The sequence below is a fragment of the Thamnophis sirtalis genome, unplaced genomic scaffold (assembly GCF_051295495.1).
Source record: "Thamnophis sirtalis isolate CommonGarterSnake01/CBP01778 unplaced genomic scaffold, rThaSir2_p1.2 scaffold_7, whole genome shotgun sequence".
Taxonomy (NCBI): domain Eukaryota; kingdom Metazoa; phylum Chordata; class Lepidosauria; order Squamata; family Natricidae; genus Thamnophis; species Thamnophis sirtalis.
In genome coordinates, this window is record NW_028261387.1 from 71,680,567 (window position 1) to 71,698,780 (window position 18,214).

Below are 18,214 nucleotides of genomic sequence, written 5' to 3' on the forward strand. Positions count from 1 at the left end.
CATTAAGCGCAAGGGCTCTAGCAAGGGCAAGGCCCCAAAGGAGAAACGCAAACCTAGGGCCTCCACCTCTAAGGAGCCTGTATCCTCCTCCCCATCTTCAAGCCCCTCTCACTCTGGGTTATCAAGTTCTGAGCAGGAAGAAGGGGAGATTTTCGCCCTTTCTGAAGACGAAAACCCCACCCCTGACAAGCCAAAATTCTCTGGCCTGTTTCAACCGTCATTATTCAAGTCTATCTTGCACAAAGCCATGACGGCCACAGAGTTAGGCCCCACTTCCAGACCTGAGGCCTCTCAGGCTTCCACTTCCAAGGATCTTAAGCATGGGTTGTTCAAAGAGACAGTAGAAACCCCCGAGGTTATTCCTGTGCCAGACCTATTTATGGACGCGGTACAGCGCCAGTGGCTACAGCCAGGCACCCTGACCAACCCCAGTGGGGGGGATAGAACTCTATATGCAGTAGAAGATAAAATGGAGGAAATCCTCAAATTCCCAGAAGTAGATGCCCCAGTCGTGTCTCTAACTTCCAATTCCAACCTGCCAGCTGAGCTCCTAGAGGGACTTAAGGCAGAAGATAAGAGGTCAGAAAAGGCATGTCAGAAAACACACATGGCGTCTGCCTGGGCCATCAAGGCATCCACCTCTGCCTCCTTTTTTATTAGGGCCACCCTATTCTGGCTGCGCCAACTCAGGTCCAGACCCCCGCCCAGGAGATCTAGGTGGCGCCATGAGCTAACCAAGATTATTACCGCTGTCGAGTATTCGGCGGATGCCACCTTGACAGCAGCAAAATTCTCTTCCAGAGCTCTAGCTTCCAATATCACCTCCCGCCGCCTCCTATGGCTCAGGCACTGGCAGGCCGAAATGAAGGCTAAATGGAAGCTGGCATCGGCCCCATTTAAAGGGGGCTTTCTGTTTGGAGAGGCCCTGGACAAGTTTGTCACCGAAACCAAGGACAAACGCAAGATCCTTCCGGCAACCTTTAAAAGGGGTGACCGGAAAGGGGCGGGGTCCTTTCGTAAGAGACCCTACAGGAGCCAGGAAACAGGGCAATCTTCTCACCCTTCCTCCTATCAGAGGCCCTTTCAGGCAGGGGGGGATAGGCACCAAGACAGATCCTTCGGGGCTCGTGCCAACCAATCCCAGTCTTCCTTTCGGAGACCATTCCGAGGAGGAGGAAACAACAGTGGTGGATCCCGGCCCTTTCGTAAGGGAAAGTGACGGTCACAGGGATCCCCCCATCGGGGGTCGGCTACGGCTGTATGCCGACAGGTGGGAGGAGATAACATCGGACAAGTGGGTCCTCAACACCATTCGCAAGGGCCTTCTCCTGGACTTCCTATCCTTTCCCCAAAGAAAGTTTATCCGCTGTCCTACCCCCAGGAACCCAGAAAAGAGGGAACGCATGAGGGCAGAAATCTGCCATCTCCTAGAGATAGAGGCGATAGAGCCAGTCCCCAGGGATCAGCAGGGGAGGGGCTTCTATTCGATCCTCTTCCTAGTGCCCAAAAGTTCAGGGGGGTGGAGGGCCATCTTGGACCTCAAGAGCCTAAATCAGCATCTGGCTTACAAGAGGTTCAAGATGCAGTCACTCCACTCCATCCTGGGCTGTGTGAGGGAGGGGGACCTATTGACATCAATAGATCTCAAAGAGGCCTACCTGCATGTCCCCATCCATGTGGCCCACAGGCGGTTCCTGAGGTTCTACGCGGAAGGGAAGCATTTCCAGTACAGGGCTCTTCCCTTCGGGCTATCATCTGCGCCCAGAACATTCACCAAAATTCTGGCAGTGCTAGCGGCTCATCTCCGCAACCATCCGGTTCGTCTGGAATGTTATTTAGACGACATAATCATTCACTCTCTCACCACCAAGCAGGCACACCGCGATGTTTCTCTAACTGTGCAGACCCTGCAGTACCATGGCTTCTCTGTCAACATGGAGAAGAGCCAGTTCCGACCATCCACCTGTATACAGCACCTGGGTGTGGTCATCAACTCCACCTCCTGCCAGGTATTTCTTTCGCCAGACCGGCTGTCGAACCTGAGACGCAGAGTGAAGCACTGCAGCCTTGCCAGGTCGGTACCCATCATTCAGCTGTCCCAGCTCCTAGGGATAATGATCTCGTGCCTGGGGGTGGTTCCCTGGGCTCGCCTTCACGCCAGGGAGCTGCAGTGGTTTCTGCTGCCAGTGCAGAGGGCCAGGAACAGCAACTCACTCAGGCGGGTTCGGCTCCCACGAAAAGTGATCCGGTCTCTGGCATGGTGGAGGTCCAAGGCAGTCAGGAAGGGCTGCCTGTTCAAGGAGCCGGAGAGACTAGTTGTCACCACGGATGCCAGCCTCCTGGGGTGGGGCGCCCACTGTCAGGGCCACCTAGCCCAAGGCCGATGGACTCAGAGGGAGGCCGCCCACAGCATCAATTGGCTGGAACTGAGGGCAGCTCGCCTAGCGCTGAGAAAGTTCGCATCTCTAGTAAGAGGGGCTCATGTACTGTTGATGACAGACAATGTGGCGACAAAAGCGCACATAAACCGGCAAGGGGGCACTCGATCAAAGGCCCTCATGCTCGAGGCAGAAGCGCTGGGCAGGTGGGCAGAACGTCATCTGGCTTCTCTCAGTGCAGATCACATCTCCGGCGTAAGCAACCGGGAAGCAGACTGGCTGAGCCGCCAACGCATCGACCACTCGGAGTGGCGCCTGCACCCGGACCTGTTCCAGCAGATCGTGAGGAGGTTCGGCAAGCCACAGGTAGACCTGTTTGCCACACACAACAACACACAGCTCCCACGCTTCTTCAGTCGCTACCACTCGCCCCAGGCGGAGGGAACAAATGCTCTGAGGTCAGCGTGGCCTCAGGGACTTCTGTATGCCTTCCCTCCACTTCCGCTCATCCCTCAAGTGGTGAACAAGCTCCTGACCGAAAAGGCAGACCTCATTCTGGTGGCTCCCTCCTGGCCCAGAAGGCCCTGGTACGCAGACCTGGTCAGCCTCTCAGTTCAAAGACCTTGGAGAATCCCCCGGGACAAGATTGCCCTCAGCCAGGGGGCCATCACCCATCCGGAGCCCCAGTGGCTGCAGCTAGCCGTTTGGCACTTGAAGGGGAGCTCCTGAGGAAGCAAAAATTCTCTGACCAGGTCATTCGAACAATCCAAGCGTCCAGGAAGCCCTCTACGACTAGAATCTACGATGCCACCTGGGCCGCCTTCTCACAATGGTGCAAGACTAGGAACATAGAGGCCTCCTCAGCCTCGATCCCCCAGACCCTAGACTTTTTGCAAGAGGGTCTGGATAAGGGCCTTGCAGTCAGCACCCTCAGACGCCAGGTTGCAGCGTTGTCTACCATCCTGGCAAAGGGCTCCTCTCGCTCGCTGAGTCAGCTTCCCCAGATCAAGAGCTTTCTCAAGGGAGCAGCGAACATCAGCCCTCCAACTGTTCACCGGTATCCGTCATGGGATCTTCCATTTGTGCTTAAGGCCCTGACCAAAGCCCCATTTGAGCCTTTGAAAAAGACCAGTCTGCGCTACCTCACCATCAAAACCGCTTTCCTGGTGGCCATTACATCCGCTCGCAGGGTAGCCGAGCTTGCTGCGCTCTCTGTCAGGGAGGATTTGTGCGTAGTTCACCCGGACAGAGTAATATTGAGACTTGATCCGTCATTTGCTCCGAAAATTAACTCCCTGTTTCACAGGACTCAAGAACTTATTTTGCCCAACTTCTGTCCCCATCCTTCTCACCCTAAGGAGCGTGAGTGGCACAAGCTGGACGTGAGACGGGCCGTGCGCACGTATGTAAAGAGAACAAAGGACTACCGCCGGTCAGAGGCTTTCTTTGTCTCCTTCCTCCCTGCGTCCCTGGGCCGCAAGGTCTCCTCTCACACTGTGGGACGTTGGCTACGTGCTTGCATCAAACTGGCATATGAGCACCAGGGCAAGACGGCTCTGAGAAGAATCACCGCTCACTCCACCAGGAGCGCTGCAACGTCTGCAGCCTGGGCAACCCAGGCCTCTATCCTAGACATTTGTAGAGCGGCCACCTGGGCTTCCCCCACGGCCTTTATTAGAAACTATAAGATTGACACCTTTGCCTCAGCCGAAGCCTCCTTTGGCAGAAGAGTATTACAAAGAGTGGCTGAAATGCCAGAGGCTTCGGCGCTTCCCCACCCTGGGACTCAATAGCTTGGGCATGTCCCAGCATTTGGGCTCTCTGAGCAGTGCACTGGAGAAAGACCGTTGGCTTACCTGAACGGTCGTTCTCGGGGCACTGCGAAGAGAGCCCAAACCCACCCGGGTGTTCGTATTTGAACGATGTGGCTGTATTGACTGTAATTGATTACAGGACGGTTCCTTCGTTTTCGAATTGAGCATGTGCAGGCAAAGGGAGGCGTGGTCAAGAAAATCATCACTCAGTCCAAGGGCAGATAGGCTGTGTTAACCCAGCATTTGGGCTCTCTTCGCAGTGCCCCGAGAACGACCGTTCAGGTAAGCCAACGGTCTTTCCCATACAAATTACTGCAACTTATTTCAGAATACCTGGTCTTTAGGATCCAAACAATTATTAACCTGCAAGAAGAGGGATGCTATAAATCTTGGCTTTGCAGTAGACATTTTGTGATGTAGATGAGACCTACAAAACTGCTCTATACATCAATCAGTATTGCATTTTAATGATTATTTAGGTGAATATGACAAATGTATAACTCTCTTATTAGAATAACCCTATTCAAAAAAGAAACACAACACAACCTTTTATAATAATGCTTCCTGCATAGCGAGTGAAATCTAAAAATAATGGCTCCCTTAGTTTTTATTTCTTAAGCCAACCTTTAACTTGGGGCTTTCAAGTTATTGGGACTGCTACTTAACTAAATCTTTTAAATATACAGGAGAAATTCTACCAAGTGCATCAGAAAATCCAAACAGAAATTAAATATTATGACTCTCAGGAAAAAGTCTCTTAGAGAACAACATTTTTATAATTGTGCATGCCTTGTAGTTACACTAAAATGAAACGTAGTACCCACTTTTCAACCTGGAAACATGTTGCTAATTTTAGGTCTTCAGCATTCCCACATTTTACTTTTCCATCTTTACATTCCCATCTTTTACTTCATAAGGCCTTCCAAAAGCCACTTCATTTTTTTTCCTATTCAATATTTATCAGGGAAGTTTTCATTGCCTTACAGCATATATTATTTTTTGTTGGAGAAATTTCATATGTATTTGCTATGAAAAAGCAGGCAGCTCTAAGAGCATTTCTATACTGCTGCTATTTCCACTGATCAATCTCTCAAATGGGGACTGATTCAAGTAGAAATGTTCACCCTAATTACAAGCTTCAAAATGCTAAGAAATAGCAGAAGCCAATCAGTTCTTCTTGGCAGCTGTCTAATAAGAGAGCTCAGAAATAACAGGGACCGCCATCCTCTCTGCATTGTTGGTTCACCTAAGTGAACATTTGCCCAGAATCTTAAAAAGACGTGATTTGTAAGAGGGAAATGTGAAGCTACCTTCCTATGAAGGGGTAGATTCAAAGTTACCCCAGTGGCTGAATTGAGAGATTGACTTGACACCAGGAAAAAAATGTCTAAATCAGAAAGAACTTGGCTCAGGTGGGAAATACAAATGACTTTAGGTAAAGGTAAAGGTTCCCCTCGCACATATGTGCTAGCCGTTGCCAACTGTAGGGGGTGGTGCTCATCTCCATTTCAAAGCCGAAGAGCCAGCCCTGTCCAAAGACGTCTCCGTGATCATGTGGCCGGCATGACTAAATCCGAAGGTGCAAAGAACACTGTTACCTTCCCACCAAAGGTAGTTCCTATTTTTCTACTTGCATTTTTACATGCTGTTGAACTGCTAGTTTGGCAGAAGCTGGGGCATGTAACGGGAGCTCACTCCATTAAGCGGTGCTAGGGATTCGAACCACCAAACTTTCTGATCGACAAGCTCAGCATCTTAACCACTGAGACACTTTATAGGATCACAAAAGAGTATAGTTAATTTTGCAGTGGAGTACATGCCCTCTCCTAATTCCAATCTAGATTTTTACTATGTTGCTAAAATCACTTGACATTTATATTTCTTGCTGTAGCACAAGAAACTGGCTGAGGGTAGTGCTTATGAAGAAGTACCATCATCTGCAGTGTATTCGGAGAATGACATCAGCAACTCAATAAAGAATGGAATTCTGTATCTGGAAGACCCAATCAACCATGTAGGTGTCTTTGTATTAGTTTACTGTTACTTGGAGCTGACTGATTTGTACAATTTTACATAAACTGTTGTTCTAGGGCCGTATATACAACCCTCCTAATCTGGACCTCAGTTCCCCAGAAATTGCCAAGCCTGGTTACAATTTACTTTATAATTTTAATACAGAGTGCGTAACCTTTCAAGGACTAGGTCTTCTGAAATCTTTGCATATAGTCTCCAGAGTCACCAGTGTTAAAAATTGTAAAAAAATATATGTGGCAGACAAGGCTGCACTTAACTTTTGGACAGTGGATCAATAGCATGCTGTTCCATATCTATGGCCTGGAAAAAAATATTAACTCCTGCTTTAATTTAATATTTAATTAAATATATTGGATTTTTAAAATTATTTATATTATTGTTGTGACTTCAAATCAGTTTTGATTTCTGACTGGCTGCTTGCAGCTTTCTTGGCATCCTTTGTCTGAAATGGGTTACCAAGTGCTTCCTTCTAGGCTGTGAGTCGCTGGCCCAAGATCGCCCAGTAAGACAGGACTGAAACTCACAGTCCCCTACTTTTGACTCCTGCACCTTTAATATAGCAATAGCATTTAGTCAGCATATTGCCCCCAACAATTTGGGTCCTCATTTTACTGATCTTGGAAAGATGGAAGGCTGAGTCAACCTTGAGCCAGTGAGAGTCAAACTGCCGAACTATTGGCAATCAGCACTCAGAAGAATTAGCCTTGCTGACTGTGAATGAAAGGAATTCACAGTCCTGTAAATAAAAGGAGGTTTGCCAGGACCAAGACTCTGCTTCTTGCTTTTTAAGGTAGCCTGGGTCAGAACAACAGGTTGCTACAGTAAAAATGTGTCCGGGATTAAAAACGCCCATAAACTTGCTTTTGAGAATGATATAAAGCTATTACAAAAAGTAGTCTATCAGTCTGAAAACAATTAGCTTAGATAGAAAATAGAAAAGGAGTATGCGATTATGACATTTACATATGTCTGGCTTGGTTATAAACCAGTCAAGCTTATTCTTTATGGTAGTTATTTAGACAAAAGGTTTGGGTGGGGGAGCCCTACTCGGAGGAGATTTAAAAGAAACTTCACTACACTCCAATTTCTTGGCCCATTGTTAGAATTAAACAGTTTTGTATTTCCCGTAGCTTGCAGACTTGAAAATTTTATTTGAGGAAGGTGTCAAACAACTCTTAGTTTTAATATCAGCAAATCATTCTTTGGATTGAACATTCCATTTTTAACAACCATTGTTTAGAAGTTAATTCATGAGCATAACCCTTCTTTTGCTCCTATTGTCATACCACATCTTCGTAGTCCAGATTAGTGAATTTTATAAAGCTTTGTCCTTGAAGGAGACTATTCCAGGAACAACTTAATTACTGATGTATATTTCTACAGGACTGGAATCCTCATTATTTCGTCTTGACTAGCAGCAAAATCTATTACTCTGGAGAGACAACCAGTGATTTAGGAAATGAAGAGGAGGAAGAGCAAAAGGAGGTATGTGAAAGAAGATATCCTGGAAGACTAGGCAAGCAAACATGGCTGAATTTTAATGGTAAAAACAGTTAAATAGTGGATTATTCTGCCTAGACCAGTGGTAGATACACCCTCTTTAAAGATTTTCAAGCAAGGGCAGGATGGTTTTCTGTACAGTATTTCTGCATTGAGCAAGGGGTTGGATTAAATTGCCCATAAGATCCCTTCCGTTACATGTGTTCTGCATTTATATCATTTTATCACATAATGAGAAGGAGTTGGATATCTTCATTCCTATTAGTCTATGATGGGAAGAAATCTGGAAGAATCTACTTTTTCTTGAATTGGAAGGAGCTGTGTGTTTATCTTGATTTTCCTGTGGGAAGAATGTAGCTTTGTAATGATATTTCCACTTAACACTGATGAAGTTGAAAGCTAGCACTAACGTCAATCTGGAAAGGGTTAGAAGAAGGGCATGTTTATACTTTCCGCTTGCAATCATGAAAGGACTATGAAGAAGAGGGCTGGAGAAAATTGTCTGGCATACATGCGCTTTGTAGAACTCTTTTGAGGCTTCAGGTTTGATTTGATTTGAAATAATTGTTCAGAACATGTAGAACAAAGGCAGCACTTGTCTGAGACTCATTAAAACAGCTTACCCTTGTCCCTAGCATACAGAAGACCTTCCATGGCAGTTATGCAATCCTAGAAACAAATACAGGTGCTTTTAATGAGTCATTAAATGCTGCTTTCACAATCCTGAATGTGAACCAGCTCTTCCCAATTGAATCCAAAACTTTGCCAAGTCCCAATACTTTGGATTTTGCTGGCTGGCTCGCTAGTCACTCACGCTTGGAAATCTCATTATCCTTTTTTCTGGCAAATGTATTAGAGGAGGGTTGCTTATAGGGCTAAGAAAGAAGATCTTTGGTCCTTTGTTTCTGCTTTTGAAGAATGAAAGAAAAGAACTCTGGGTAGTGCGTACAGCCAGAAACAATTATGAGTTATAAACAAAAAAGGCTACTTTATACAACTTCCTAAAATGGTTTGTTATTTGCTTTAAGTGAATTGTTTTCTGAAATGTTAGCATTACATGTTGCCTGGAGGCAAGAGATACATGATTTGAGCCCTATCTGTTTGTTTATACTGTGGTACAATAACAGAATGAAGGTATTTGGGGAGACCCGGGAAAGTTTCCTGTTACGTTAAACCTTGGGTTTGGATGTCTATACTTGGAAAAGAGAGATTGCTCTTCTTCCAAACTAATATAATTGTGTCTTTCTACCTTCTCGTTCAGCCACTTTTGGTCTGTAGGCTACTAAATCAAGTGCTTGTTTTTCATTTCCATGGCAGACAAGCAACAGCACTGAACTCCATTCCACTGAAAAGTGGTTCCATGGCAAACTGGGAGCAGGGCGTGATGGTCGCCACATAGCAGAGAGGCTGTTAATGGAATATTGTGTAGACACTGGAGTCCCTGATGGTTCATTCCTGGTGCGAGAAAGTGAGACCTTTGTTGGCGATTACACACTTTCCTTCTGGTAAGTGTCCTTTGGGCATAGAATTGTTATCTAAACTGCTCACATTCATTAGGGGAATAATACAATCATTAGTTCTGCATCTATGAGATCCAAAGAGTTTATGTCTGTTAAAGAAATCATACATTTGTGTATTTGTCCTGATTTAAGTGGGCAAAGGGACGCGGAGGCTCAGTGGCTAAGATGCTGAGCTTGTCAATCAGAAAGGTCGGCAGTTCGAATCCTAGCACCGCATAACAGAGTGAGCTCCCATTACTTGTCCTAGCTTCTGTCAACCTAGCGGTTCGAAAGCACGTAAAAAATGCAAGTAGAAAAATAGGGGCCACCTTTGGTGGGAAGGTAACAGCGTTCCGTGCACCTTTGGTGTTTAGTCAAGCCAGCCACATGACCATGGAGACGTCTTTGGACAGCGCTGGCTCTTCGGCTTTGAAACGGAGATGAATACGCCCCCCCCTAGAGTCGGGAACAACTAGCACATATGTGTGAGGGGAACCTTTACGTTACCTTTTCAAGTAAGAGTTGGAAAAGATGCCAAATAGAAGGATGCCATTCTCATTCTTGTTTCATTATCTGTAGTTCATGCAATATCTAAACTTATCCATTATCCAATAAAAAATGACTGCAGTAGTAATTTGCAAACTTTTACATTACAAGATTGTTAATGAAAGATTTTGCAGACTACCATGAAATCAGCCATTTTAAACTAAAAGGCTTTATCATAGAGAAAGTAGAGGTGGTTGTTTTATTTTGCAAAAGAGTAAAGAATTTGCTTGTAGAGTTTCTGTTTTTATAGGGTTCTTTAAAAAACTTCCTACACACTCACTTAGAGCAGCAGGAGGATTTGCTTCTTCAGAATCCTTGGGGGCTTTTCTATGGGACAAAAAAACAGTAGGGTCAAAATAGGGAAAGTAAGAAGCAGAGAGCCTTGATCCAAAGAAGCCTGTTACAGTGACAGTGCCCTACTTCTCCTGTGGAGAGATGACCAGCTCTGAGTCCACTAAGATTTATGAGTGGAAGAAGAACTTTAAGATTTAAACCTTGGGGCTAATATGCATGGCTTCAGTCCTACTCTTTGCTCTTGTTGGTTTCCAGTATATTGGCTGTTTCTAATATTGGCAGTAAAACTAGCTTGCCAAGAATTGTGTTCTTGAACCTCTGACTGCAGGTTTTCCGAATCAACAGTTGTCTGGGTAGAGCTTGACAAAACAGTAGAAGCTTTGGACTCCACAGGTTCACTTGTAATACATGTGGCTACTTTATCCTCTTTGTTTGGGGAATATGAAATAGGTTTTCAGCATTGCACAAACACCTAAGAATGCCTTGAGAAACAAGGAGAAGAATTCACTGCAAGAAAGCAGAATAGGTCTGTCTTCCTCCCCCCCCTGGCCACCATACACAGGCTGTTAAAGAAAGTAAGGTATTGGATTACCAAATATGCAGACCTCGGTCATTACCTGACTCATTCTCTCATATTTATTTTATGGCAGTATAATTAGTGGTGTTGGGCAAACATAATCCATAATAAGATACTAAAAAAAAACACCAAACTTAGGCTGCCACTCTAAATATATCCACTGGAAAGTAAGGTGCACTGAATATTATGAGTTTATCTTTGGATAACCATGTCTAGGGCAACACAATTGATCCTTTTTTGTTTGTTTGTTTGTTTGTTTGTTTCTCCTACACAGGCGCAATGGGAAAGTGCAGCACTGCCGGATCCATTCTCGGCAAGATGCCGGCAGCCCCAAATTCTTCCTCACTGATAACCTGGTGTTCAATAGCCTCTATGATCTCATTACTCATTACCAGCAAGTGCCACTAAGATGCAATGAATTTGAAATGAGGTTGACAGAACCCGTGCCCCAGACAAATGCACATGAGAGCAAAGAGTAAGTCAATGAAGGAGTCAGGTTCTAAGGTTCTATCCTTGGTCTGTCTGTCTCTCTAAGTGGTGGGTTTTGAAAATTTTTGGAACCTACTCTGTGGGTGTGGCCTCCTTTGTGGGAGTGGCTCGCTGGCCATGTGACCTGGTAGGAGTGGTTTGCCAGCCATGTGTTCTCTCTCTCTCTCTCTCTCTCTCTCTCTCTCTCTCTCTCTCTCTCTCTCTCTCTCTCTCTCTCTCCTTCCTTTTGTCTCTCTGTCCCTTTTTTCTTTTTTCTTTTTTTCTTTCTCTCTCACTCTTTTTCTTTTTTCTTTATTTCTTCCTCTCTCTCTCTCTCTTTTGCTCTGTGTCAGTCTGTGTGTGTGTGTGTGTGTGGCAGTGGTGGGTTTCAAAAATTTTTGGAACCTCTTCCGTAGGTGTGGCTTGATTTCCGGGTCCACTGGTAGAACCTCTTCTAACCAGTTCGGTAGATTTGATGAACCGGTTCTACCGAATAGGTGCGAACTGGTAGGAACCCATCTCTGACTCTCTCTGTCTCTCTCTCTGCCCCCCTCCCCCCTTCTTCCTTCCCTCCTCCCGTTTATAATCATCCTCAGAGTTCTCCGGCAGATGACAACATTACTTAGGACAGCCAGAATCTTTAAAATTCTTTAAAGGCAAAAAGAAATGTATAAAACAATAAAATGCCATGAAGAAACAACCAAAAGAAAAAAAGATAAAAATAAAACTCTGTCTGCTTAGTGTTGAAAGGATTTATGGTTGGTGCCAATCAAGTTTCTCTAGGAAAGAGATGCTATGGATGGAGGCTCACAATTGAGGAAACTTTGTTGCAGCCACTTCTCTTATTTCATTATTCTGAGAAACATTTTTAAAGTTTTATCAATACAGAAATTCAAGTAAATGTTTTTGTCCTTCAGTTCTAATAGAATGCTGACTGCAAATTTCTAGTATTAATTTGGAGTGCTGAAGTTTGGATTTAGCAGATTGAGTGAAGGTTTGGGGTTTAAATCAGCCCTTCAGTGTTCTTGTTTTATGCCACTGATTGCACTGCCCTCCAGCGTAGTATTTTAATCTGTTTTGCTACAGAAAAGAAAATACATCTTTTTAATGCCATTTGACCTGTTCTCAGCATGAACAATTCATTTCTTATTTTAAATTAAATAAATACCACTGGACTGCCTTTTCTCAGCACGAACATTTCATTTTCTATTCAAAAAATATTTTATTTTAAACTTAAAATATACAATAGGAGCATTCAGAGCGTTTGTTACAACTGATCCAATAATTTTAATAAAATAAAGTCTTTAATAAAATCTTTCAATCAATTTGTAACAAGTTTGTCTCCTCTAGATAAGTACAGTGCCTATCCTCCTAATCAACTTAGGAAGGCAGAGTATGCCTTCTGGGTTGTATTTACTGAGATCATGATCCATAATATAAAAGGAAAATAAGCTGATTTTTCTCATACAGAATCAGCTATTCTTGGCCTGGTGCAGATATAACTCTTGTTACTTATTTGTAATTAATAAGCCATAGAATCATGTGTTTTTCCTCCTTTTGGTGTCTTAATTATCTACCTCCTGACATCTCACACAATCATTAAGTGTACACTTGTGGTAACTAAGTGTGCCAATTTGCAATACTGGTCAACATTTAGACTATGTTTAATGTTGGCAAAAATGTAACATTTTACAATCTCTTTGTTGAAGTAGAGTCATAACTGATAATCCAGAGCTTGCAGGACAATTCATATATGACCTGCTTCTGACTTGTTAACCAAACAAGCTTTTGCATTTCTACCAGGGCTGAGAAAGGAAAAAGGCTTGGCTTGTAATATTGAATCCAATAATTTTGGGGCTCAATCATATTTCAAAACCTGCAAAGAAGCAGCCTAGTATCTACTTCTTTCTTTCTTTTTTCTTCTTGAAGCAACATTATTTTTAACATCCAAGTATTTATCGGGAATTGCTGCCTGGGGAAATAACCTACATTATTTTATTTTTGTTCCCAGATGGTACCATGCTAATCTCACCCGGAATTCAGCTGAGCGCATGCTAATGAGGGTGCCCCGGGATGGAGCCTTTTTGGTGCGCAAGAGGAGTGAGTCAAATTCCTATGCAATCTCTTTTCGGTGAGTGCATTTGCCAAATGCTGTGGATTAACTCTTATATCTGCACAAGCTGAAATTATCTCCATTGTCTCATGGTTATTTAGAACAGGGGTCTCCAAACTTGGCAACTTTAAGACTTGTGGACTTCAACTCCACAAGAAGTTGCCAAGTTTGGAGACTCCCGATTTAGAAAATTAATTGCTGGTCTGGTCTTTTGTCTTCTAGGGCCGAAGGAAAGATCAAACATTGCCGCGTGCAGCAGGAGGGTCAGACAATCATCTTGGGCAATTCAGAATTTGACAGCCTGGTGGATTTAATCAGCTATTATGAAAAACATCCATTGTACCGCAAAATGAAGTTAAGATATCCTATTAATGAGGAAACACTGGAGAAGATTGGAACAGCGGTGAGTATGGCTACACTGGATGGAAGCCAATATCTTTCTTCTGGATTGAAGTTAGGACCAGTGGTGGGTTGCTCTTACCGTCGCTACTGGTACACTGCTCACGGGGCCACACGTCCTGTTTGGACACGCGTGCACAATCTATCGCCCCTGTGACGCCCAGCTGCTGGTTGGGGCTCGCACAGGTGCTGCACACTGTGCGGACGTGCGCAATTGGCCGGTTGCTGTAAAAACAGGTATAGAATGCGGGCAGCTGGGCCAAACGAGCCACCGTACCTGTACACTATCAGCTGCTCCTGGCTACTACTGGTGCGGCTGTACTGGACCATACCTGCAGGAACCCACCACTGGTTAGGACTATGGTGTTTTTAGAGTTTCACTTCCTGAACTCTTTCACGTGCTTAGAGGTTTCGTGGTACGGCTGGGTACCCAAAAGGCCTTAATTTTTTTCTCCTAATCTGATAACTGACCAAGTTCCTCTTTCTGCAGAGGGATTTTTAAAATTTATTTTATTTATGTATTTATTTATATCCTACCTTTATTATAAATAACTGAACACATGCAATACTCTTTCTTTCTCCTACAACAACTACTCTGAGGTAAATTGGCCTGAGAGAGAGTGTCTGGCCCAAAGTCATCCAGCCAATTTTCATGCCATGGATTTATTTCTCCTGTATTCTGTTTTATCTCTTTAATGATTCTGCTACATTTTTAAACAGTTTTGTCTAAACAATTAGCAAATGAGAAGTGTACAAAGGATTGTATTGCATTTGTTTTTGTTAGGAACCAGATTATGGTGCACTATATGAAGGACGGAATCCGGGATTTTATGTGGAGGCCAACCCTATGCCAACCTTTAAGGTATTTTTCCTAACTCCTTGGTTGATATCTTGATTAGGCTAATAAGAGTTAGCGAATTTTCCTACCAGGCTTGCAAGTCTTTTTAAGATCGTTTGTAGAAACTATAAGAACAGTTTTGCTTTATATAGCTGTATGTTCTCAGCAATAGAGTAGTTTGTGTTAAAAAGTTGCAGGTGTGTGCGTGTAATAAACTCCCATAAACTCAACAGTATAGTTTTGATTTGCATGGGGATTTTCTATGAATGTTGTCATAATTTTAAGAAGCACAATATCCTAATTCCAATCAGAGAATGATATGATTTTCTAATTCTAATTAGCACAGTGAAATTTACCAGCTGGCAGAAGCAGGAATGAATTTGAATTATGTGCTGTAATTTCCCTATTCTTGCATACATTTTTACGAGGAAGGTTTTAAAAATGGATCAGGATGTTATTTTTCTACATGTTTCCTTTCTGCAAATGTTACTTTACTACATTGTACATATGCAGTCACACTTTTCTACCCCAGGGACACTAGCAAAACTATCTGGTTTGTGTATGTAATGGGGCTGGAGGGACCTCTGAAGTAAACATTAAACCTGAGATGGAATCAGTTGCCAAAAATCAGTGAGGTAGGAAGTACATATATGAAAACTGTGATAAAAGTAGTAATAATTTTACCATAATTAACAAAAATACCTACCCCTACCCAAAATCCAAGAAAAACAATGTAAGATAGTTAGCTTGTCCATATATGTATATGTTATAATCATGTTACCCTTGAGTCATGACTATAATGGAGCTGCCCATTAGGGTCTTAAGTAGTGATGATTGTAAAGCGGGCCATCTCCTGACCATCCTGATTTTAAAACCTTTTTTTGCAGTGGTTGTTTAGCGAATTCTCATTGTTGTTACGTGAATTATAGTTGTTAAGCAAGCCTATTGTTTGCTTGTGGGCGTTTTTCCTGAAAAGGGATAGTAAATACCAGCAAAAACATAGTAAATCATGGTCATGTGACTGCAGGGGGCTGCAAACAGCTGTAAAGGCAAGCTACTTGCCAAGGACCCAAAATGCAGTCAGGTAGCAGTTTTTGGAGCTTCAGGATTGGGTCACATGCTACTTTTTGGTGATCCATCATAAGTTTGTAAGTCAAGGACTACCTGTAATACACCTTTGTTGACTTTCCTGATAGAGATCTTGACACATCCCTTTCCAAATGTAAACTCCCCCCTGTTGAGAACTCGGAAAGTCCTCGACTTATGACCTGGCTGCTAGCAACAAGCCAGGCGGCGCCCTGATTGGCTGGGGCGCAGCGTCGCTTGTTGCTAGCCGCTAGGGGCGCGCTCATTGGCTATCCCTGCTTGACAGCTCCGTTTAAATAGCTGTCAAGCAGGGAGAGTGCTGAATCGCCTGTAAATAGTTGCTTTTGAATAAACCTCTTGTTTGACAGTCCTGGCTCCCGTCTCCTCCTTCCGTCGATTTTCAAAAAAACCCTCTCTTTCTCTCTCTCTCTCACACACACACATTCATCTTGTCAAAAGTAGATAGAAAAAGATATCTGGACAAGTGGATTCTTCTATAACTCCTTAGCAAAACTGCTTCACTTTCATGGATAGGTACACCCATCCCAGTTATTGCCATAGTTACCTTGCCACATTCTTGTGCCTTTCTTTTAGTGCGCCGTCAAAGCTTTATTTGACTACAAAGCACAGCGAGAAGACGAGCTCACCTTCACAAAAAATGCAATCATCCAAAACGTAGAAAAACAAGAAGGAGGCTGGTGGGTACAGTTATTGTTCTAAAGATAATGAAATCTTTCTTAATGCTCCCCCAGAAAAGATTTGATGATTCCTTCATTTTTGATATTAGTTTAATGGAAGTTTGTTTCATTATGTGATTGAAGCACGTAAAACGAGTTTATATATTTGTATGCCTATGGCTAAAGACATGTTTATCAACAGAGTCACATGTGTGCAGCTGCTGGACTATTGACACATTACTAAAAAGTACTTAGGAAAGAGTTAAATTGAGTAGGAAATGATAAGCTTTGTTATTTCTTATCCTACCACTTCTCCCTGATATATTTTTTCTGCTGTGCACAGCATATTGTTTCCTCATTATATCTTAATATTTATCCTGATCCTGCTTTGAATTAAGCTTCAGGTTCCTGGTCACTTTAACTTGATTTCAAACTACCATGTTTTTCCAAAAATAAGACAGGGTTTTATTTTCTTTTGACCCCCTGAAATAAGCGCTTGGCCTTATTTTCGGAGAAGTCTTATTATTTTTGAAGTGCAGGAGGTGGTGAGTATGGTCACCTCATGGCTGCTGCTGTGTTGCAATATTTTTGGGGAGGGCTTATTTTCAGGGGACAGCTTATTTTAGAGCATGCGCTTAAAAGCCCGATTGGGCTTATTATCTGGGGAGGTCTTATTTTCAGGGAAACAGAGTATTTAGATAAAATAATGATTTCCTACACACAATAGAAAGGGGCACTTCAGGATTTTTTCCCCTTCAGTTTGAGCATTTCATTCTTTAGAGAGCATGCTCTCTTCTTCTTCACTATTGATGTTTCCTCTGCTCAATTAGTTCAGTAACTTCTGCAATTATGTTTAATGCCACCAATTTCAACTTTGATAACTGCATTTGGTATGTAATGTAACATTGCTGTAGAATGTGCACATATATGCATGAGCTTTGAATTTTTTTCAGGTGGAGAGGAGATTATGGGGGTAAGAAGCAACTGTGGTTTCCGTCTAATTATGTAGAAGAAATAACTAGTCCAACTGGCCTGGAGCCTGAGAGAGAGGTGAGTTCTCGTTTGGAAAAAGAACAGAGAACTATAACATTTCAAAGTCCCTTTTTTTTTTAAAAAAAAAGTCTGAATATAAGCAGTCCTCGACTTACAACAGTTCATTTAGTGACCATTTGAAGTTACAACGGCACTGAAAAAAGTGGCTTATGACCATTTTTCACACTTATGACCATTGAAGCTTCCCATGGTCACGTGAATAAAATTCGGATGTTTGGCAACTGAATTATATTTATGACGGTTGCAGTGTCCCGGAGTCATGTGATTCCCCTTTTGCAACCTTCTGTCAAGCAACGTCGATTGGGAAACCAGGTTCACTTAACAACCATATTAGTAATTTAACAACTGCAGTGATTCACTTAACAAATGTGGCAAGACAATTCGTAAAATGGGGGCAAAACTCACTTAATAAATTTCTCACATAAATTTTGGGCTCAAGTGTGGTCATACGTTGAGGACTGCGTTGCATTGCCTTGAAAGAAGGTGACCTGAAAGACCCCATCCTTTTGTCTAAGGTTGTCCACCCATCTTATATGAGCAAACATGCCATCAGTAATGTAGCTATAGCTAGCTCAGTCTCTCTTGGTATGCTCTCCCTCCCCCTCCCCTCCTCCTCCTCCATTTTGCCCATAGTTTTGTTTAGCTTTCTGTTCTTACTATCCTTAAGTGCTCATTTTATGTGTTAGGTTCTCACTCTGACCCTTGACTGGTTTATTCTTTTTACTGCATTATAACCCCTACTTCAGATGGATGCTTGCTGTGGCAAACAGAGTAGAGATGCCTTTAGGAATGAATAATGCATGTGTAGCTCATCTGCATGAATCATGTGCACAAAGGCTTTAAGCTAGAAGTGTTTTGCCCCTCTTGGTTGTTTACCTTCGTGTACCATCATTTAGAAACACAGTTTTTTGCCAATGAAGGGCAGCTGTAACTAACTC

General features: G+C 43.2%; 1 protein-coding gene across 1 annotated transcript in view; it reads left to right on the forward strand.

Annotated features, from left to right (window-relative positions):
* The window catches only part of PLCG1 (phospholipase C gamma 1), a 135,099-nt gene that overhangs the window by 96,570 nt on the left and 20,315 nt on the right, over window positions 1-18,214 (forward strand). The window contains exons 14-22 of the mRNA XM_087720377.1: window positions 6,084-6,206; window positions 7,610-7,711; window positions 9,044-9,231; window positions 10,917-11,117; window positions 13,122-13,241; window positions 13,446-13,626; window positions 14,407-14,484; window positions 16,141-16,244; window positions 17,177-17,273. Coding sequence (XP_087576503.1) covers window positions 6,084-6,206; window positions 7,610-7,711; window positions 9,044-9,231; window positions 10,917-11,117; window positions 13,122-13,241; window positions 13,446-13,626; window positions 14,407-14,484; window positions 16,141-16,244; window positions 17,177-17,273 — 1,194 coding nt within the window. The remainder of the gene's footprint in view (window positions 1-6,083; window positions 6,207-7,609; window positions 7,712-9,043; window positions 9,232-10,916; window positions 11,118-13,121; window positions 13,242-13,445; window positions 13,627-14,406; window positions 14,485-16,140; window positions 16,245-17,176; window positions 17,274-18,214) is intronic.